The sequence below is a fragment of the Gavia stellata genome, chromosome Z, assembly GCF_030936135.1.
Source record: "Gavia stellata isolate bGavSte3 chromosome Z, bGavSte3.hap2, whole genome shotgun sequence".
Taxonomy (NCBI): domain Eukaryota; kingdom Metazoa; phylum Chordata; class Aves; order Gaviiformes; family Gaviidae; genus Gavia; species Gavia stellata.
The window spans coordinates 60,185,624-60,204,851 of NC_082637.1; the positions used below are offsets into that span (position 1 = coordinate 60,185,624).

The 19,228-nt window shown below is 45.6% G+C and overlaps 1 protein-coding gene across 1 annotated transcript; it reads left to right on the top strand.

Annotated features, from left to right (window-relative positions):
* Positions 1-1,455: 1,455 nt before the first annotated feature.
* RGMB (repulsive guidance molecule BMP co-receptor b) lies at positions 1,456-18,682 on the top strand. Its single transcript, XM_059834058.1, has 3 exons — positions 1,456-1,576; positions 4,339-4,850; positions 18,013-18,682. Exons 1-3 carry the CDS (start codon positions 1,456-1,458, stop codon positions 18,679-18,681), a joined length of 1,302 nt encoding a protein of 433 aa, XP_059690041.1. The 3' UTR covers position 18,682.
* The last annotated feature ends 546 nt before the right edge of the window (positions 18,683-19,228 follow it).

A 19,228-nucleotide genomic window follows, 5' to 3' on the forward strand; every position in this document is an offset into this window, starting at 1 on the left:
GGCAGGAAGGTGGTGTCAGTTTCCCCAGAGAAATGGGCAAGAAACATGCTACCTCTTGGAGCCCTGCCAGGCAGGCCCCAAATGTGTCTTGCACTGGCTGGTGTGCCCGCAGCAGCACGCGCCACAACACGGATGCGGAGCCACCTCTCTGCGGGCCCTGCTTTTGCCACCACAAGGCCACTGACAGTGTCCGTGTTGTCATGTATTTGATATGCAGCTCCTAATCTGCAAAGTGTCCCATACCGTCCGGTGAAAGAGCATGGTGCAGCCTTGACCCCAGTGAGCCTCGCAGCACACTGGAGTCAAACAAGATGCCAGTACCCGGCGTGGCATGGGCGAGTTACCAGGGGCGTCGTGCCGGGACGTCTGCCCTCCCCGTGGGCGGGCACAGAGAACACAGTGCGCCCTGCGGCGCCCAGGACGGGCCGGGAGGAGCCGCCCGCGGTGCTGCCTCCTGGGACTGGAGGTGCAGCCGGCGGGGGAGCGGCGCAGGCATCACACTTGCCTTCTGGAAAATAAACCACGCCTAGTTCAAAATCCAGTAGTGTTTCTTGCACTGACAGGTCGCTGTTTCTCCCGGTTCTGGTTCACGGGTGTGCTCGGAGCGCTGTCCGGGGAAGAGCGGGCAGTGCGGTCCCTATGGCTGCTGCGAAAAAGCCGCGGATACGGCTTGTGCCGGAACGGGCCCGTCTACTGCAGGTTTCACCCCTGCCTGGCGGAGACCCCTCGCCGCTCCGGCTGCGGTGCTACCCGCCCTGCCCCGGCGGCGCCGGCGCCCCCCGCCCCGGGCCGGGCCTGGCCGGCCCTAGGCGGGCCGCGCGCGACCCCTGGCAGCGGCGCGTGGCACTGCGGACCCTCCCGCCGCGGGTGAGCCGGCGCAGCGCGGGGAGCGCGGGGGGCCGTCCGCAGGCGCCGCTGCGATTGGCCGCGCGCGGCCGCATGACGTAACCAATGGGGCTGGCGGCAGGCAGGTGGGGCGGCGTCCTGCAGGACGGAGGAGGGGCTTTTTGCGCAGCGCCGCACGGGCAGGAGGCAAAGCGCGAGGGGGCGGGGGAGCTGGGGACACCGCTAGACTCAGCCCCGGCCCGGGGGGCGGGGCCGCGTCGACGGCACGTCGTGTCGTGGGGCTTGTCGGAGAAACCGAATAGCCAATGGGAGGCGGCGGGGCGGACGCAGTGCGGTCGGCGGCGCGGGGCCTGCGGACTGGTCGGGGCTGCGGGCCGCTACCGCCCGCCCGTGTTCCCTTCCTCTTTCGTCCCCTCACCGGCTCCTTCCCTTTGTGCTCGTCCCCTCCTGCTGCCATGCCGCGTCGCCCCGCGCCCGCCCCGCTGTGGCCCGGCGGCTTCCGCTTGTCGCCGCGCCGCTGAAGGAAAAGGAGGAGGAGGAGGTTGCCCGCCCGCCGCCTCATGCCGCGAGCCCGTCCCGCCGCCAGCCCGGGGATCTGCATGGACGGGCATGGGGAGAGCTGCGCCTTCCCGCGCCGCCGGGGCTGAGCTGCCGCGCCGCTGCGGGCCGCGCCGCCCGTCGCTCGCCGCCCTCGGCTTCCTCGCAGTGCTGGGGCTGCTGCTGGGCTCAGGTACCGAGGCGGGCCGACGCCCAACGGGGGCCGCAGCCCGTGGGGCCGGGGCTCGGCGGGGACCGCCGCCGCGGGGCGGTGCGGCCGCAGCCCCGGCCTGGCCACGGCAGGACCGGGGCGGGGCGAGGGTGTTACGCGCTCTGGCGGCGCGGGTGCGGGGTTGCGAGCGGTGTCTGCTTGGGCGTGCCTTTCCCCTGTGTGGGCAGCGTGCGGTAGCGCCCTGCGCAGCACACCCCGTGCCGCGGCCCTGTGCGTGGCGGGCGGGAGCCTGCGGGTGGGAAGGCTGATGCAGCGCTGGAAGTGATGGGAGCGCAGCCGGGCAGCGCCGGGCTATGCGGCGGCCTGCCCGAAGAGGCAGAGAACTGCTGTTTCTTTTTGCTTCAGGTAGAGCCAGCATTTGCTTGGCCGACTGGAAACTGGGGAGAAGGTGGAAGGTACCCCGCACACTGCAGATGCCTGCTAAAGTGGTCTCTGTTTTCAACTCAGAAGTGATCTGAGCAGCTGTAGTTCTGTGAAAATGTTTCTCTCTAGCTTGAGAGCTTTTATGTATTTATAGTTTTAGTGAAATAGATTGTGGGGAGACGTCATCCGATTTTAGCCAAACCGCTGTTCATTCACCCCTCACTGTACCAAGAATCCATTGAAAGCAGCAAGCAAATTTCCTAAAGTTGCAAGGAGTGTGGAGGGAGAAATTTATTATGCTATTTGACAACTTGACTGACTTGCCCAGCTAGACTACTTTATATGTGATTAAAATATTATCACAAATCACAACTGAAGGGAAAAATAAGAAAAGTTGTGATGCTTTGAAAGTCAGGCTCTGAACCAGTGCTGCCTGTGTCATTTTGCTTGGCATATGTCTTTTTCGTTTGTGTATCTGAAAACGCAAAATTTGATTGGGGTTTTTTTTCTGTTCTTTTGCAAAGCTACATATCACTTGCACAAAGATCGAGTGAGAAACTTACTTCTTACTCATACAGTTCATTGTCACGCTTGGCCGTAGGTTAGAGACTGCCTCCTTCTACTCTGTGTTGTCTTGGGATTTTGACAGATGTGCGTTAGCTACCCATCACTGGAAAAACATGTTGCACTTATAAATTCATGGTTGGGATATTGAGAGTAAGTCATGTGAGTAATGACTCACAGGAAGGTCAGCTAAGGGGCAAGCAAAGAAATTCCTGATATCCTCTCCTCACTGTATGAATTGCAGAAAACAACTTGTTTAAAAATGAAAAGTGCTGCATTACTATTCGTCCATTTTCCACTCCTCATGTCTTAGGAGTTTAGGAACATTTTAATTAGGCTGTTAAAATCAGGCTAGACCCATGCCTATTTTACTTTGAGGATGCACAAAACAAATGGGAAATATTGTAAAGAGGGGCTTGAGGGGAGGAAAAAGAGTATCTGTTAGGTATATGGTATTTTCCCTTTTTTTCACACTTCGTTGTATCTTTGTAAGTATTTTTGTGGTGTTCAAAATCTGCTTTATGACGGTTTGAAATTACAGATTGATGCATGCACAGCTGAATTTTATAGGTCATAAAAGGAACAAATAAGCACAGCATGTTTTTAGTAGATGGCTTTGGGTGCTTGGACAGCTATTGCATGAAGTCTTGCACATACTCTTTATGAAGGTCCATTTTCTGTGGTGGCTGTTTTCAGCTCTTTGGATGGGAGGGAACTCAATCTCTCTGGGGTACTCCTAGTTCCATGTCCCTGTAGAACATGTGGCTCTCTTTCCTTTAGTGCAGCATGCAGTCTTGTTTGTTTCGTTTCTGCTCCTCATAAGTTCTTGTATAAAAGTTACTTGCAGAAGACCGTTGCTAGCTGCCATGAGAATCTGGAAGGATTTCAGATCATCATGGTGACAGCTGTGGAGGAGAGGGCTGTAAAACTCCAGTTTGCTTGCTGGGGTGGTAATTATGCTTTCTTTGTGGAAATCAGATGACCAGATAAGGTCTAACTGGTTTGTTCATGTAAGCTGAACTGTTTACCTGTTGCGTACATCTGATAAATACTTCAGGTTTTTGTGGGGAGAGGGTTTCTTTGCCCTTTGTCTTATTATTGAATTACGCTGTAAGCGGTATTGCAGTGTATGGATTTCTTAGCTGGCAACTTACACTTCAGACAGCTGTGGCTTTTCTCATTCATTAGTCCTATAAAGCAAGCAGTGAGTGAAGCTGTAGCTATGGCAGTGCCAGGGAAATAAAGCAAACTGAATTTATGGCCTGCCAACTTCCTTACCCTTCTTTCCCTCACCCTGCTTTCCAGAGAGAAACTTTTATTTCTGCTTCATTCAGTCTGTTTTTGTCTAAACATGTATCACTTGCTGCCTTTACCTCATCCTTCTGGGGGTAGGATTCTGTTTAAAAGTTCGGTAACTTGTGTAAAGCACTGAAAGACTGAATAGAGACTTGCTTATTGACTAAGTGATTACCTTAAGCATGGAATTGCATCATCACCTTGATATCTGGAAAGAAGTGCTGGGCTTATGTTTGGCACGAGTTAGTGCTCTTAATTTCCATCTAGACAATATCAAATAATGGATTAAGTCATGCATGGGTCATCTCAGCCTTTGAGATGCTCTGTATTGCTATCTTTCTGCCTTCCAACCCCTTTTTCTTTATTATATAGTGTTTCCCCAATGAGTGAGCACTCTAAGTTGTCTTCAAGTTGTTTTCTGCAGTACCTGTGGTGTGGAATGGGGTATTGCAATCAAAGAGGTTTGCTTGATTTCTCTCTGCTGTCTGTTTTGTGCTTAGGTGACTGCCAGCTGCAAACACCTTGTCGAATCCAGAAGTGCACCACCGATTTTGTATCCTTAACTTCACATCTAAACTCAGCTCTTGAGGGCTTTGATTTGGAGTTCTGCAAAGCCCTGCGAGCGTACTCTGCCTGTACCTATCGTAATTCCAAAGTATGTCGTGGAAACCTAGTCTACCATTCTGCAGTGCTTGGGATCAGCGACCTCATGAGCCAGAGAAACTGTTCCAAAGATGGACCCACATCCTCCACCAACCCTGAAGTGACCCATGATCCCTGCAATTACATTGGCCACACAGAAGCCAGAGAACATCAGGGAGAGGAGAAGACTCTTCCTCCTACTTACCTGTTTTGTGGCTTGTTTGGTGATCCTCATCTGAGGACTTTTAAGGATCACTTTCAGACATGCAAAGTGGAAGGTGCTTGGCCCCTCATAGACAATAACTACTTATCAGTGCAAGTGACCAACGTGCCTGTGGTCCCAGGATCCAGCGCTACTGCTACAAATAAGGTATGGATTGTTCTTAAGCACTGTACCTGCATACAGAAGTAAAAGGCCAAGACAATAGAGTAAGTCACTTAGCCCTTAACAGTTAAGAAATGTAGCAGCTTGAGAATCTTCCATGCGGTAGTCTAAGAAAGTAAAACTGTTAGCCTCTTCTTTTCTGAGAATCAAACAAGACTTCAAACAAGTCCTTTTCTTCCTTCTGCTCCTCCCCACCACAAGAAAACCCTGTACATATTGCCACATAAGCCTTTAAGGATACTAAATATCAGTTTAAAACAGTTGTCAGATGGCAGCGCCTGTGACTGCCTCTGCACTAAGTAGAAATTCCAGGCAAGGCACAAGGAAAAAGTGTAAATCTCTGCATTTCATTAGTTCTCTAAATTGTATAGCCATAACAGTAGAAGGCAAAAAAACATTGACAAAGTGGCACAACAAATGAGTTACCAGGACACTGGGGGTTCAGAGCAGAGACAAGAAGGGGAACTGCAGAGAATTGAGAGGAGGTAGCAAAAAAATGATATTGATGCCAAATAGTTGTCAGAAGGTCTTAGTACCCTGGCTTTACTAAAGAAGCAGCGGCCTGAAAATTCTGCTGAGAGTGTAAGTCCCTGTTCAGACAGTCAAGACTTAAGATTGCTTTTCTCTCAGCCACTTGAGGTGGCTAGAGAAGGAATACATGCACTACTATTGATAGCTTATTTTATTTCTTTACCTTAAGAAAAGTATTTGTCTCTTTCTGTGGAAGGCAGATAACAAGTGTGTCTGTAGGAAGACGAGGAGGTATAACACATAAGCCTGGCTGAGATGTCCTTAGATTTACCTCCAGACCCAGGGGTGAAAAATGCTCTGAACTTTTGGAGGCATCTTTCTGTCAATAAAATAAGTTACTTGAACATTTGAAGCTAATGCTGTTGCATATCTTAGTCCCTTTTTGGAGTGAAATGGCCTTTTGTAACTATGGTAGTGTATCTTTTGTACTGTCAAGGTATGTCAGGTTACACAGTTTCAAGACCTTCAATATTGGAGAATTTTCACTGTTTTGTTAAGCTTGGAAGTAGATTTTTCATTACCAATGTCAGGAGCAGGGGGTACTGGTCACAGTAGGTTAGAGCCTGCACGTCTTCCAAGGAGATGGCTGTGCAGTGATATTAGTAAGTGAAAATCAGTATTGCTATTGCATTTGTGCTGGATTCTGAGGTAATGACTAATGTCAATGCTTGTATGAGTGAGGCAAATTTTTGCATTTGCCAGAAGCCAGAGGTTGGACTGATACATCACTGAAATTCAGAATCACCTTTTCTTAACTTGTGCCTGTTCGAAGAACAGTCTGCATCATGAATGAGTTCTGAAGGAGTATAAAATGAGGGAATGAGGCTAACCTGAGTAACCTTTGCAAAAGAGACTTAGGTCCCTTGCAATCTGCTCCAGTGGCTTTTTTTAAAGACTCTTAAATAAGTACAAGAAAAGGCTGCATTTCATAATCTGCAGTAGGCTTTTATCCTCAGTTTTGCTGAAGTCTTGCAGAATGTTCTTTATTTCCTTGTTTCTGGTATTACTGGAGGAAAAAGTTGACACTCTTCTTGCGTACAAATTGTGCGGGTAACTAGGGTGATCTTATAGGTGATCTTATTTTACCCTTTAGGCACATTCTGAAAATGATTGACTATGGTAGCATGTTATGCTGGAATATGTCTTCTCAAACAGATAACCAAGAGGAGAACTTCAGGAGATAAATGTCTGTACATACTGAAGGAAGGTACATGTTTTAAAGGGTGTACCTTCTGTCTTTATTTATTCTCAATGTTTTTGTGTTTTTCTTTGACTTGTCATTCTGGAAAAAGTGGTAATACATTTTTTTCTTTTATAATAGTGGTTTAACATCGCTGCTGTTGGAGAAGTACAGCTAAGTGTGCAGAAGCAATTAAATAAGGTGTATGGTTTAGGATATTAGAAATGTCTCTAATACTAAGATCTGTTACATGTTGTACAGTCCTTGAGTTTTTTCTTTCTTTGGCAGGTAATCAAACTTACCAGCACACCTGTTTGTAGTTTGCTCCTTTTTGGTTGTGGTGGTGGACTCTCTGCTGCTGGGTGTACTTTAACTTTGGCCACAGGGTAGCTTAAGGCACCTTTAAAGAGCTACCAATGTAGTTGGTACAACTACATGTACCAAAGTTCAGTGACTTTTATCTACGTAGTGTTTTTTCCCTCGCTGAGAGCGTGCAGATAGGTCTTACACCTTCTTCGTAAGAAAAGTTTCCCGAACATTATCCATTGTTAGTCTTGCTGCTTTTTCATTGCAAATATTTGAGATGTTTAATGGGAAATAATAACAAAGGTTTATGCTGAACTTAAATTTTCCAGAAGCCAAAGCAAATACTAAATTGCTAACTAGCCTACTTAATCCACTCTAAAGCAGACCTAATGAAAGCAAAGACAAAAGGAGTAGAAAATTTAGTTACTCCTGAATGCACATTTTTTAGGGGAAGTGATTTAAGAAGCTGTAGGAACAGAATATTTCATCTTCACCCCATATGCAGTATGCTTTTGAAAGGGGCATACCATCACTTGGGCTTGTAGGTAGTAAATGCCTTCAAATTTATCATAGCTTTCTGGTGTATTGAGCTTTAAGGGCATCAGCCATGAAGGGAGCATAATGTGTAAAATAAGTTGTCTTCTCTCACCAAAACCTATGAGACTTGATTAACCCCAACAGTCTAAGGGCTATCCGGTTAGTTCATAAAGGACAAGAGAATGCAAGGAGAGTATTTCAAAAAAGAATGAGAAGAATAAAAGTATGTTTCCCCCACCCTGTGCTGTGCATCTGTCAGGACAGTATGAAAAGCAGGAAAACTCTTCCTTTAATTCCTTAATTGGAAGGATACATCCTCGTGTGGGAGTTGTGTATTTATTCACAAAATGCTCTTGGCAATTTGTTTGTAGGTGTTTTACATATTTGTGATAACCATAGTAACAACATCTGTTTCTTCACAATGAACAAAGCTATTGTATGTTCTGTGGTCTAGCTGAAACTTGAAACCGCAGTTTTTTTGAGCTTGTCTGATGCGCTTATGCCCCTTGGCATAGTATCCTAGGGCCTTGCAGGTGGAGAATGAAGGATCATCACCAAGTACCTGGGAAACTGAGTTTAATCTCTCCTTCATTTTTCTTTCTAACAGACTTCCTGAATGAGTTTTGGGTAGGTCACTGGCATCTTTATGTCTGATTTCTCCAGGATAAAGAGCTGCCCTCTTGTCTTGGGAGCTGTTTTGGGATTTCCTGAGGATAAATGGCTGTTACAAGGGGCTGTAGAGGGAGCAGGTAGGGAGGGTATTGTAGGATGCATTAAATAGAAGGAGGTTTTTTGTATTTATTGTGTGCTTTGTTTGGAGGGATACAAAGTCTTTATTGGCTTTCATTGCTGTGACAGGTGTTCTGGATATCACTAGTGTAGTTGTCCCTGAATAGCAACTGAGGCAGAGATGCTTGGCCTTGCCTATGGAATACTTTCCTTCTGGTTTGCAGTAATTGGAAATAGAGTTTTTCCTATCCAGGTGTTTTGTAGTGGATAACTTGAGGGTGAGAGAGTGGATGGAAGGACAGAGAAGGAAAAAACCACAGAGCTTTTACTATAGTGGATTTACTCGGCATAAAGCTTTGAACCTGGAAATTGGTGGTATTAGCAGGGTAGGGGGACATGGCGTGTAGGTGTTCTTTTTTCCAGAGTCAAAACATTTAAATATCTCTTTTGTAGCATGGTTTCTGTTTTTGCAGGAAGACATTGCAGACTGAACACAGTGTACTTAAGTCTCCTTGAAGTAATATTAAAACATTTGTCTTCCAGTTACCATTCAGTTCTTCTTCTAAGTAGGAGCATCAGATAAATGATCACGTGTGATTAGGCAGGATATCCATAAATACAAAAATACTAAGATAAAGGTGAATTTGGCTTTATTTCTCAGAAGTAGTGCATACAACCGTTTTTTTTCGGAGAACATCATAGAATCGTAGAATCATTTAGGTTGGAAAAGACCCTTAAAATCATACAGTGCAACAATTAACCTAACATTAACAAGTCCACCTAAACCATGTCCCTAAGGGCCACATCTACATGTCTTTTAAAAACCTCCAGGGATGGTGACTCAATCACTTCCCTGGGCAGCCTGTTCCAATGCTTGACAACCCTTTCAGTGAAAAAATTTTTACTAATAGCCAGTTTAAACCTCCTCTGGAACAACTTGAGAACGTTTCCTCTCATCCTATCACTTGTTACTTGGGAAAAGAGACTGACACCCACCTTGCTACAACCTCCTTCCAGTTAGCTGTAGAGAGCAACAAGGTCTCCACTCAGTCTTCTCTTCTCCAGGCTAAACAACCTGAGTTTCCTCAGCAGCTCCTCATAAGACTTGATCTCTAGACCCCTCACCAGCTTCATTGCTCTTCTTTGGATGTGCTCCAGCACCTCCATATCTTTCTTGTAGTGAGGGGACCAAAAAAAAACCCTGAACCCGGTATTCAAGGTGCAGCCTCACCAATGCTGAGTAGAAAGGGACAATCACTTCCCTACTCCTGCTGGCCACACTATTTCTGATACAGGCCAGGATGCCATTGGCCTTCTTGGCCACCTGGGCACACTGCTGGCTCATATTCAGCTGGCTGTGAACCAACACCCCCAGGTCCTTTTCTGCTAGGCAGCTTTCCAGTCACTCTTCTCCAAGCCTGTAGCATTGCATGGGGTTATGACCCAAGTGCAGGAACTTGCATTTGGCCTTGTTGAACCTCATACAGTTGGCCTTGGCCCATTGATCCAGCCTGTCCAGATCCCTCTGAAGAGCCTTTCCACCCTCAAGCAGATCAACACTCCCACCCAACTTGATGTCGTCTGCAAACTTACTGAGCTTCACTGGTGTAAAGATAAACAATGCTGTTTCCTGGTGTTCAGGACAGCCTGGCCTTACTAGAGGTGACTTTGTAGGACAAGCTATGGCAGTTTTTCAGGCATTAAACTGTTTTCTTATCTGTGACGTTTTGTGGGGCTGCTGGACGACTGTTACAGACATTTCAGTGCCTTCAACACCTGCCTTTTGGGGGGTGGAGAGGAAGGAAGAGATGCATACATACTCACTCAGCAGCTTCTATCTGAATGTCCTTAAAGCCTCTGGGGGTCTCTTGGGGGCGGTAGGGCAGAGAATAAATTAATGTTTATAAGTGGCGGTTTTTTCTCAGACATGGCGATGGGTGTTAAATGTTAATGCTATGCACTTAAACAGGCATTACTTTCCTAGTTTTTTCCATTTAAGCTTTATAGTCCCACTGCAGCATGGCGGGGAACCTTTCTTCTTGGGTTATCCACCTGAGAAGAGAAGGTGGAATGTTTTAGCTACTGTTCCTGATGCTTAACTATGGTCAAGTTCTGAAATTAGTCAATATTAGACTGATTTCTAGAGTGATTTATGAACAATGACCTTCTCGCTTAACCACATTCAAGAAATGTTTTCCTGAGCGATCTTGGCTTTCCTTTTGGAAGTCATCTAATGCTGAACTGTTTATAGGTCGACTTCCTTTGTATTTTTCTGTTGTGCATGGAATCCACATGTTTTCCGTTCCCATTTTCTCCTCTGACATGAAATAGGAATGTGGCATGGTAAAATGTCTTGTGGTGCTTCTGTACCACAGAAGCAGGCTGAAGTACAACAGGCTGAAGAGGGATTACTGTATTTAGTTTTGTAATGCTCCCAGCAGTGCTTGCTTCTAGGATGTTGGCCCCAGCAGCATCACTGAGGCAGTCCCTAAGTCTTCCCTGGACAGTTTGCCCTCCCCATGCCCTCCCCACCCCCAATATGCATGGAAGAAGCAAAGTGTCTTCCACATACACCTCTTGCGGGTGTCCTTGAGCTATGTTGACTTCAGCAAATAGTGCACCACGAAAGCATGGGTATATGGAGAGAAATGTGAAGAAATCCTGCTTTGAATGATGCCTAGTGCTGTCTGATGGGCTGAGCAGTGCTTAGCATTTGTAACACACCTTTCAGTTTTGTTTCATTCCAAAAGACCTGCTATGCCTATAAAAAGGAACTAGCCTGTGATGTAGCTTGAAATGAGGTTATTGAATCAAAATTTTATGGTGTGTCCTTATGATTTTTCCCTTATTAAATCTCTCTACTTCCACCTTTTGGCATAGGCCATTTTTCAATAGTTGATGAGTGATGCTTAGTTTCTTAGATAAACTCACATGTTTCACACCTGTTGCAGGCCTCTGGAAGGGGAAGCTGTAACATTTTCAGTTGGTGATTGGAAGGTTATTTAAAGCATTCAAGTTTAAATTTTCCTATATGTATGCATGAACTCATAAAAGCTTTTGGATGGCGTTGCAAGACTCCTTTAGAAATGTCATGTATGCTATGCAGTTATCTGCCTATGAACTTTTAATAGCTGCCTTTCACAGATCACTTGTTAAGCCCTTTGCCGGCTTCCCAGGGATGTTTGATAGACCACTGCTCTAGTATCATAAAACCTCCAGCTAAAACCCCTTCTACCTATTCTCCAGTGCTTGATGAAATCATTAGTAAATCATCAGGGCTGTGTTTTTATTTAAACATCCTTCCCTGTCTTTTCCCATAGACTGAAATGGTGCATAAGGAGAGCATCTGAATGTTTTCTCATGACGCTAGGTGTGAGGTAGGTCATGCAGACCTATGCACAAATAGCAAGGTGTTTCTTCAGCTGCATCAGAGTGCCATCTCAGCAGTCTGCCTGACCTACTGGGCTTTATGCAGGCTTACAGCCATGCCACTAGATCCACTGTGGAATCTCATCTGCTTCCCTGCTGCTCTCTGTTAGGAAAAGAAATGCTCAGTAGCAAAATCTAATGTCATAAGAAACATTGTGGAGACACTCTTTCAGTGCACATATTCCACTGGTTGGGTATTTAGTTCTTAAATACTTGCATAACATACTTGTAATCAATGTTCCCTGCCTCTCTAACTAGCTTTCCTTGTTATGTACCAGAAAGCTGACTGTAACCTTTCCAAGATATGTGTTGCGGCCATCTGTGCTTGGAGTAGTAATTGGGGAGGACGGGGTGGGTCTGTGAATTTTAGTAGCACCTTGGGTCTTCAGCAGTTTTGAGGTAGGTTCTGCATGATTGCATGGTGATAGAAGCCTAGTCATGACAGATGTCTGGGAGGGAAAATGGACTTGGGGATTATTACAGTAAAATTATGAGTAAAACCAGGCAAGATCAAAATCTGTCCATAGAAGGACAGGAACCTTTTTTCCTTCTATGTTAAAAAAAACAAAAAACAAACTACTAAAGCAAAAGAACAACCAACAACCTTCAGATTTTTCCAGAGTCACTGCCTGTTCAGTAAGTAGTATCACCTTACATGTAGTACCTCATACCTGTGTTTTTTAACATCTGGATGAAGTTTAATTCTTAGTCAGGTTTTGTCTGAACTGTTTGCTTGGGAGTTTTGTCTGGAGTAGGCGAAGAAGACTTGAATGCCTGAAATTGCATTTCTAGATACAGGAGTTGGATTTGTGTCTTGTTGTTGTGGGAGGGCTAGACCAGGTTAAAGGTGTTGAAAAGCAAACTTCCTACCCTGGTATGGCCCTCGGATTATTATCCATTATTGCTTTATCATGTAGGCAGCGACGAAGTTGCAATAAGAAGTCCAAGGGCAATCAAGAGAGACTTCAGGGTCTTGGGACGACTGATTAAGGGATCAGGAACACAAGTAGTTTTTTCCTCTATCCTTCCAGTTACAGGGAATGATGAGGCAAGAAACGGGAAGACCCACCTGATCAATACCTGGCTCCGAGCCTGGTGTCACTGGCAGAATTTTGGTTTTTTTGATCACAGATTGGTCTACATGACACCAGGCCTGCTGGCGACAGATGGGTACACCTTTCTCAAAGCGGGGAAAAGATCTTTGCACAGGAGTTAGCAGGGCTCATTGAAAGAGCTCTAAACCACATTTGAAAGGGGAAAGGGATAAAACCAGACTCATTAGTGATAAGCCATGGGGCAGCATCCCAATGTGTGAAGGATGGTGTGCTAGTGAGGTGCTTCAGTCTGCTCCACGACATGCTGAGTGCACTGGAGCAAATTTGAAATGTCTATACTGATGCATGCAGCACCTTAGCCATCTCAGTGGGGGTAGGGAATGGAGATCCACACGGCAGCAAAGACACAAGGATTGTTGAGGCATTAGAAACCACGGGAGCATCTGAGAACAGTCACATAGGAATTAGGGCTTCTCCCCCAAAAAAGGTGGTGGGATCAATAGCCCAACTGAAGTGCATCTACACCGATGCATGCAGCATGGGCAACAAACAGGAGGAGCTGGAAGCCATTGTCCAGCAGGAAAACTATGATATAGTGGCCATCACGGAAACATGGTGGGGTGACTCGCACAACTGGAGTGCTCTACTGGATGGCTATAAGTTTTTCAGAGGGGCTAGGCAAGGAAGGAGAAGTGGTAGGGTAGCCCTGTGTGTTAGGGAGTGTTTTGACTGTCTAGAGCTTGATGATGTTGATGAAAGGTTCAACTGTTTATGGGTAAGAGTTGGGGGAAGGCCCACAAGGCAGATATCATGGTGGGAGTCTGTTATAGACCACCCGACCAGGATGAAGAAGCAGATGAAATACTCTATAAGCAGCCGGGAGAAGTCTCATGATTGCTAGCCCTTGTTCTCATGGGGGACTTCAACTTAGCAGATGTCTGCTGCAAATACAGTACAGCAGAGAGGAAACAGTCGTCTCCAGGAGGTTCCTGGAGTATGTGGAAGATAACTTCCTGACACAGCTGGTGAGTGAGCAACAAGGGAAGGTGTCTGCTGCGCCTGTTGTTTGTGAACAGAGAAAGCCTTGTGGGGGATGCGACGGTGGGAGGCTGTCTTGGGCCCAGTGATCATGAAATGTTCGATTGTCAGAGAAGTGGGGAGGGTGGTCATCAGAACTGCTACCTTGGATTTCTGGAGGGCTGACTTTGGCCTGTTTAGGAGCCTGGTGGACGGAGTCCCTTGGGAGACCGTCCTGAAGGGCAAAAGAGTCCAGGAAGGCTGGACACTCTTCAAGAAGGAAGTCTTAAAGGTGCGGAGCAGGCCGGCCCCATGTGCTGGAAGACGAGCCAGCTGGGGAGAAGACTGGCCTGGCAGAAGAGAGCTTTGGATGGAACTCAGGAAAAAGAAGAGAGTTTATGACCTCTGGAAGAAGGGGCAGGCAACTCAGAAGGACTACAAGGATGTTGTGAGGTTTTGTAGGGACAAAATTAGAAGGGCCAAAGCCCAACTAGAACTTAACCTGGTGATGGCTGTAAAAGGCAATAAAAAATGTTTCTATAAATACGTTAGCAACAAAAGGAGGGCTAAGGAGAATCTTCATCCTTTACTGGACATGGCGGGGGGAAACATAGTGGCAGAGGCTGAGGTACTTAATGCCTTCTTTGCCTCAGTCTTTAATAGTAAGACTAGTTGTTCTCCGGGTATCCAGCCCCCTGAGCTGGAAGATAGGGACGGGGAGCAGAATGAAGCCCCCATAATGCAAAGGGAAAAGGTTAGTGACCTGCTACACCACTTAGACACCCACAAGTCTAAGGGACCAGATGGGATCCACGCAAGGATACTGAGGGAGCTGGCAGAAGTGCTCACCAAGCCACTTTCCATCATTTATCAGCAGTCCTGGCTAACCGGGGAGGTTCCCAGTGGACTGCAGGTTAGTAAATGTGATGCCCATCTTCAAGAAGGGCCGGAAGGAGGATTGGGGGAACTACAGGCCTGTCAGCCTGACCTCAGTGCCAGGCAAGGTTATGGAGCAGATCAGCTTGAGTGCCATCACGTGGCACGTACAAGACAACCAGGCGATCGGGCCCAGTCAACATGTGTTTATGAATGGCAGGTCCTGCTTGACTAACCTGATCTCCTTCTATGACAAGATGACCTGCTTAGTGGATGAAGGAAAGGCTGTAAATGTTGTTTACCTGGACATTTTAATAAAGACTTTGACAGTACTTCCCACAACATTCTCCTGCAGAAACTGGCTGCTCATGGCTTGGATGGGTGCACTCTTCACTGGATAAAGAATTGTCTGGATGGCTGGGCCCAAAGGGTTGTTGTGAGTGGAGTTAAATCCAGTTGCAGGCCTGTCACAAGTGGCTTTCCCCAGGGCTCAGTACTGGTGCTAGTTTTGTTCAATATCTTTATAATGATCTGTATGAGGGGGTCAAGTGCACCCGCAGTAAGTTTGCAGATGACACCAAGTTGGGCAGGTGTGTTGATCTGCTTGAGGGTAGGCAGGCTCCTCAGAGGGATCTGAACAGGCTGGATTGATGGGCCAAGACCAACTGTATGAGATTCAACAAAGCCAAGTGCAGAGTCCTGCACCTGGGTCGTAATAACCCCATGCAGTGTTACAGGTTTGGGGAAGAGTGGCTGGAAAGCAGAAAAGGACCTGGGAGTGTTGGTCGACAGCCATCTGAATATGAGCCAGCAGTGTGCCCCGGATGGCTTGTATCAGAAACAGTGTGGCCAGCAGGAGTAGGGAAGTGATTGTCCCTTTCTACTCAGCACTGGTGAGGCTGCACCTCGAATGCTGTGTTCAGTTTTGGTCCCCTCACTACAAGAAAGATATGAAGGTGCTGGAGCGTGTCCAAAGAAGAGCAATGAAGCTGGTGAATGGTCTAGAGATCAAGTCTTATGAGTAGCGGCTGGGGGAACTGGGGTTGTTTTAGTCTGGAGAAGTATAGCTAACTGGAAGGAGGTTGTAGCAAGGTGGGTGTCAGTCTCTTTTCCCAAGTGACAAGAGATAGAATGAGAGGAAATAGCCTCAAGTTGTGACAGAGGAGATTTAGATTGGATATCAGTAAAAATTTTTTTCACTGAAAGGGTTGTCAAGCATTGGAACAGGCTGCCCAGGGAAGTGATTGAGTCACCATCCCTGAAGGTTTTTAAAAGACCTGTAGACATGGGGCTTACGGACATGTTTTAGTGGTAGACTTGTTAATGTTAGGTTAATTGTTGCACTGTATGATTTTAAGGGTCTTTTCCAACCTATATGTTTCTATGATTCTATGAAATGCACAGTAAAATAGCAACATATAGCATTGTAATTGCATTATGGCACTAGTGAAGACTAGTATGAGAACTCAGAGTTGAAAGTGTTGCTTTTTTTTTAAGGCATACAAGTCAGGCACCTTATACAGATACATGAAGGTCTTCTAGAAGGTTCACTTTGGCATCTCAGTAACACCATCCTTGAAAGGCTTTGCATGTGCAGTGGGATTTAAGTAATCTTTGTCATCAATACACTTAGGGAGGAGGATGTTACTGGCATCAGTAGGAGTGGGATGATGAAGTCCAAAATGAAGTATTTCAAGTGCATGTTGAATAGGTGGGGATTTTATTTTCTTTTTGGTACTCTTAGTATAGCTGATGTTTGTATATTGTATCTTCAGATAAGTCTCTGGAACAACCTTATTTTCATCTTTTAGGGTTCCTCACTGCAGTAGCTTTAGAGCTCTGTATATGCCCAGAGAACAAGGCTCAGATACTGATACTATCAAAAGAGCTTTCTTCATGTGAAGATTCTGGCATTTGGATGTTTCTGTCCTAGGTTTAAAAAGGGCAGCTAGTTTCTAGTCCGTACACAGTGATGCATGAGCAGCTTTGTGGGGGCGTTCTTAGAACCGAGACAGAGTGTAGAAAGTACTATAGGTACATGTTAAAATTGTTTGAAATAACCTCTTTCACTATTTAATACTTTGTTACCTTGAACTTAAACAGAGAAAGCTTTGCAGTGAAATTTGCTTCATCTCCCTTTGCAACAAGCTCTTGAGTATCACTTAGTACCAGGGCGTGAGACTGAGGTAGGAGTGGGTGATAAAGGAAGGACCTTACAGAACTCTGATTGTACTGATCTGGCCTATGGATTAGCTGGATGTCACATGACAGAAAACAGAATATCCAAACCTGGTGTCTTCAGCTGCAGTCTTTAAATATAAGTATGTCCTTGGAAAGCCTTAGTGGTCTCTGTTGATTATCTGTTTGGAGCATCCTTGCAAGGTATGTGGAGACCTTCATTCACTTAATAGTCATTCAGCCCTCATTCAGCATGCAATAACATTGCTAATATTCTTATTTGCTAATATTTATGTGTGATTTCCTCATTACACTTTTTATTTTGGGAAAAGCCTCTAGACACTCCAAACTTGGTGTGTCAAATAGCCTAATTATTCCCTTCAAGTAAGTCTGGAGGACCTACTCTTTCTGCCGTGGCTTATTCAAATAAGTGTAAAGGTTTAAAAGACCAGTCATAATCTTAAAAAAAAAAAAAATGAGTAATTGCTTTTTGCGTCTGGTTTCTGTATTGGAAGTCACTTTTCAAAGGCATGTCTCTGAATATCTTTCAGTCTTGCTTTGTTTCTCCATGGGCACATTTTCTAGCAACAGTGGACTGGAGGTGTCAAATGTCCCAGTTCCTAAGCCTAACGGATGCAGGAGCCCTAAGCAGTTATTTGATTAGTTGTTCTTCCTGGTCATGCATCTCTTATTTCGCTGCCAGTTGTGTTGATGGCTGCTAAAGCACTAAATACATCAGTGCTTTTAATGTAGTCTCACACAGCTAATGCTGGCAACACATCCAACAAGTGTACAGTACACTGACAAGGGTCATACAGTCATTGTAAAAGGAGCGATGAGAAATTGTGAGTGGGTGAAACTGAGTTCTCTTGTACCTTTCCGTGATTTCGCACAGTCTCATTCTGTTTTTGCTGTAGTGGCTAGCATTGTGGGAATTACTTAGCACTTACACATCTCTGTGACTGCAGGATGCATTCCGAAGTTTTAAGAAACCATCAGGCAGGAGGGAGTTGTGATGCTTAATTAAATACAAAGCCTTTTCCTTTCCTGACCTTGTGGCTGTTGCCACATGCTAATAGTCTTGCTTCCAAGACAACCTAAGAACAAATTTAACAATTGCCATCTGGTAAAATACTGCTTTAAGCATGTGTACAGACTGTTTTCCTTCAGGCATGAGTTGGGGACAACTACCAAGCTCTGAGCTAATGGGCTGTCCCAGATATGTTCAGCTGCAAAATGGAAAAGAGTTTGAAATTATGATTTTTTTTTCCACTAACTTTGCCTTTTTTTCCTCCCCCCTCCCCCCCAGATAACTATTATCTTTAAATCGTACCAAGACTGTACAGATCAGAGAGTATATCAAGCAGTGACTGATGACTTGCCTGCAGCTTTTGTTGATGGTACAACAAGTGGAGGTGAAGGGAACACCAAGAGCTTGCAAATTGTGGAGAAAGTCAGTGGCAAATACGTTGAAATGCATGCCAAGTACATTGGGACCACGGTGTATATACGCCAGCTTGGGAACTACTTAACATTGGCCATTCGCATGCCTCAAGAGTTGGTCATGGCCTACGAGGAGAGCCAGGATCTGCAGCTGTGTGTGAACGGTTGCCCTTCAAGTGAACGTATTGATGATAGTGGCCACTTACCATTGCCTGTGATGGGGCACTTGCTCCCTCAGGGTGGTGCTGCTCATCGCCGATCAGCGTACACACTGGAAACTGCCACCACCAAATGCCATGAGAAGATGCTGGTGAAGGACATCTATTTTTACTCATGTGTATTTGACCTACTCACCACTGGTGATGCTAACTTCACGGCTGCTGCTCACAGTGCCTTGCAGGATGTGGAGGCACTGCACCCCAGAAAAGAGCACTGGCATATCTTTCCCAGTGGTGGAGGTGGTGGTGTGGGCAAGGGTAACAAATTCTTTGTTGGGCTTGGACTCATGTGCTTGATCCTTGTTGCTTTTTTTTAGTTTTTTTTTGTCTATAACAAAGTTTTCAAATATATATTGTCATAATATATTGAGTAAATATGAGTATATATGTATATACCGTGTATATGAAGGGATGTTTTGTCTTGGGACACCCACCAGATTGTACATACTGTGTTAACTGTTTTCATGTATATTTGATGTAGAATTCTTTGTATCTATTTGTTTTGCAGTTGGTGAAATATTTTATAATGTCCCTGCATTGGGACCTGATAGAAAGCACTTTATTTTTTATATACTGAATATTTATGTGTGTATCTGAGTATGTGTATTATACATATAAACATGTGCATACAATACTCAGTCCTCCCTCTAAGTACTACTTGGTTTAACAGACTTTTTTTATAACTGGCTTAATTTTGGGTTTTTTTCTGTCATTTCTCTTAACTCTAGAGACAGCACATCTCTTGTCCTGTAATGGCATTGGTGATCTGCTGGGTTCATGAGTTAAAATCATTAAGAATAGAATTGTATTCTGTCCCTCAAACAAATGGCCGTCCCTTCTTTGGAGGGAGAGTGTGAAGTGTTT

What these genes read in the sequence shown, in the direction of transcription:
- RGMB (XM_059834058.1), top strand. Translation starts at nt 1,456, where the DNA reads ATGGGGAGAGCTGCGCCTTCCCGCGCCGCCGGGGCTGAGCTGCCGCGC. An exon ending in GGGGCTGCTGCTGGGCTCAG is followed by an intron (nt 1,577 to 4,338) that starts GTACCGAGGCGG and finishes TTTTGTGCTTAG; the next exon opens with GTGACTGCCAGCTGCAAACA. An exon ending in GCGCTACTGCTACAAATAAG is followed by an intron (nt 4,851 to 18,012) that starts GTATGGATTGTT and finishes CCTCCCCCCCAG; the next exon opens with ATAACTATTATCTTTAAATC.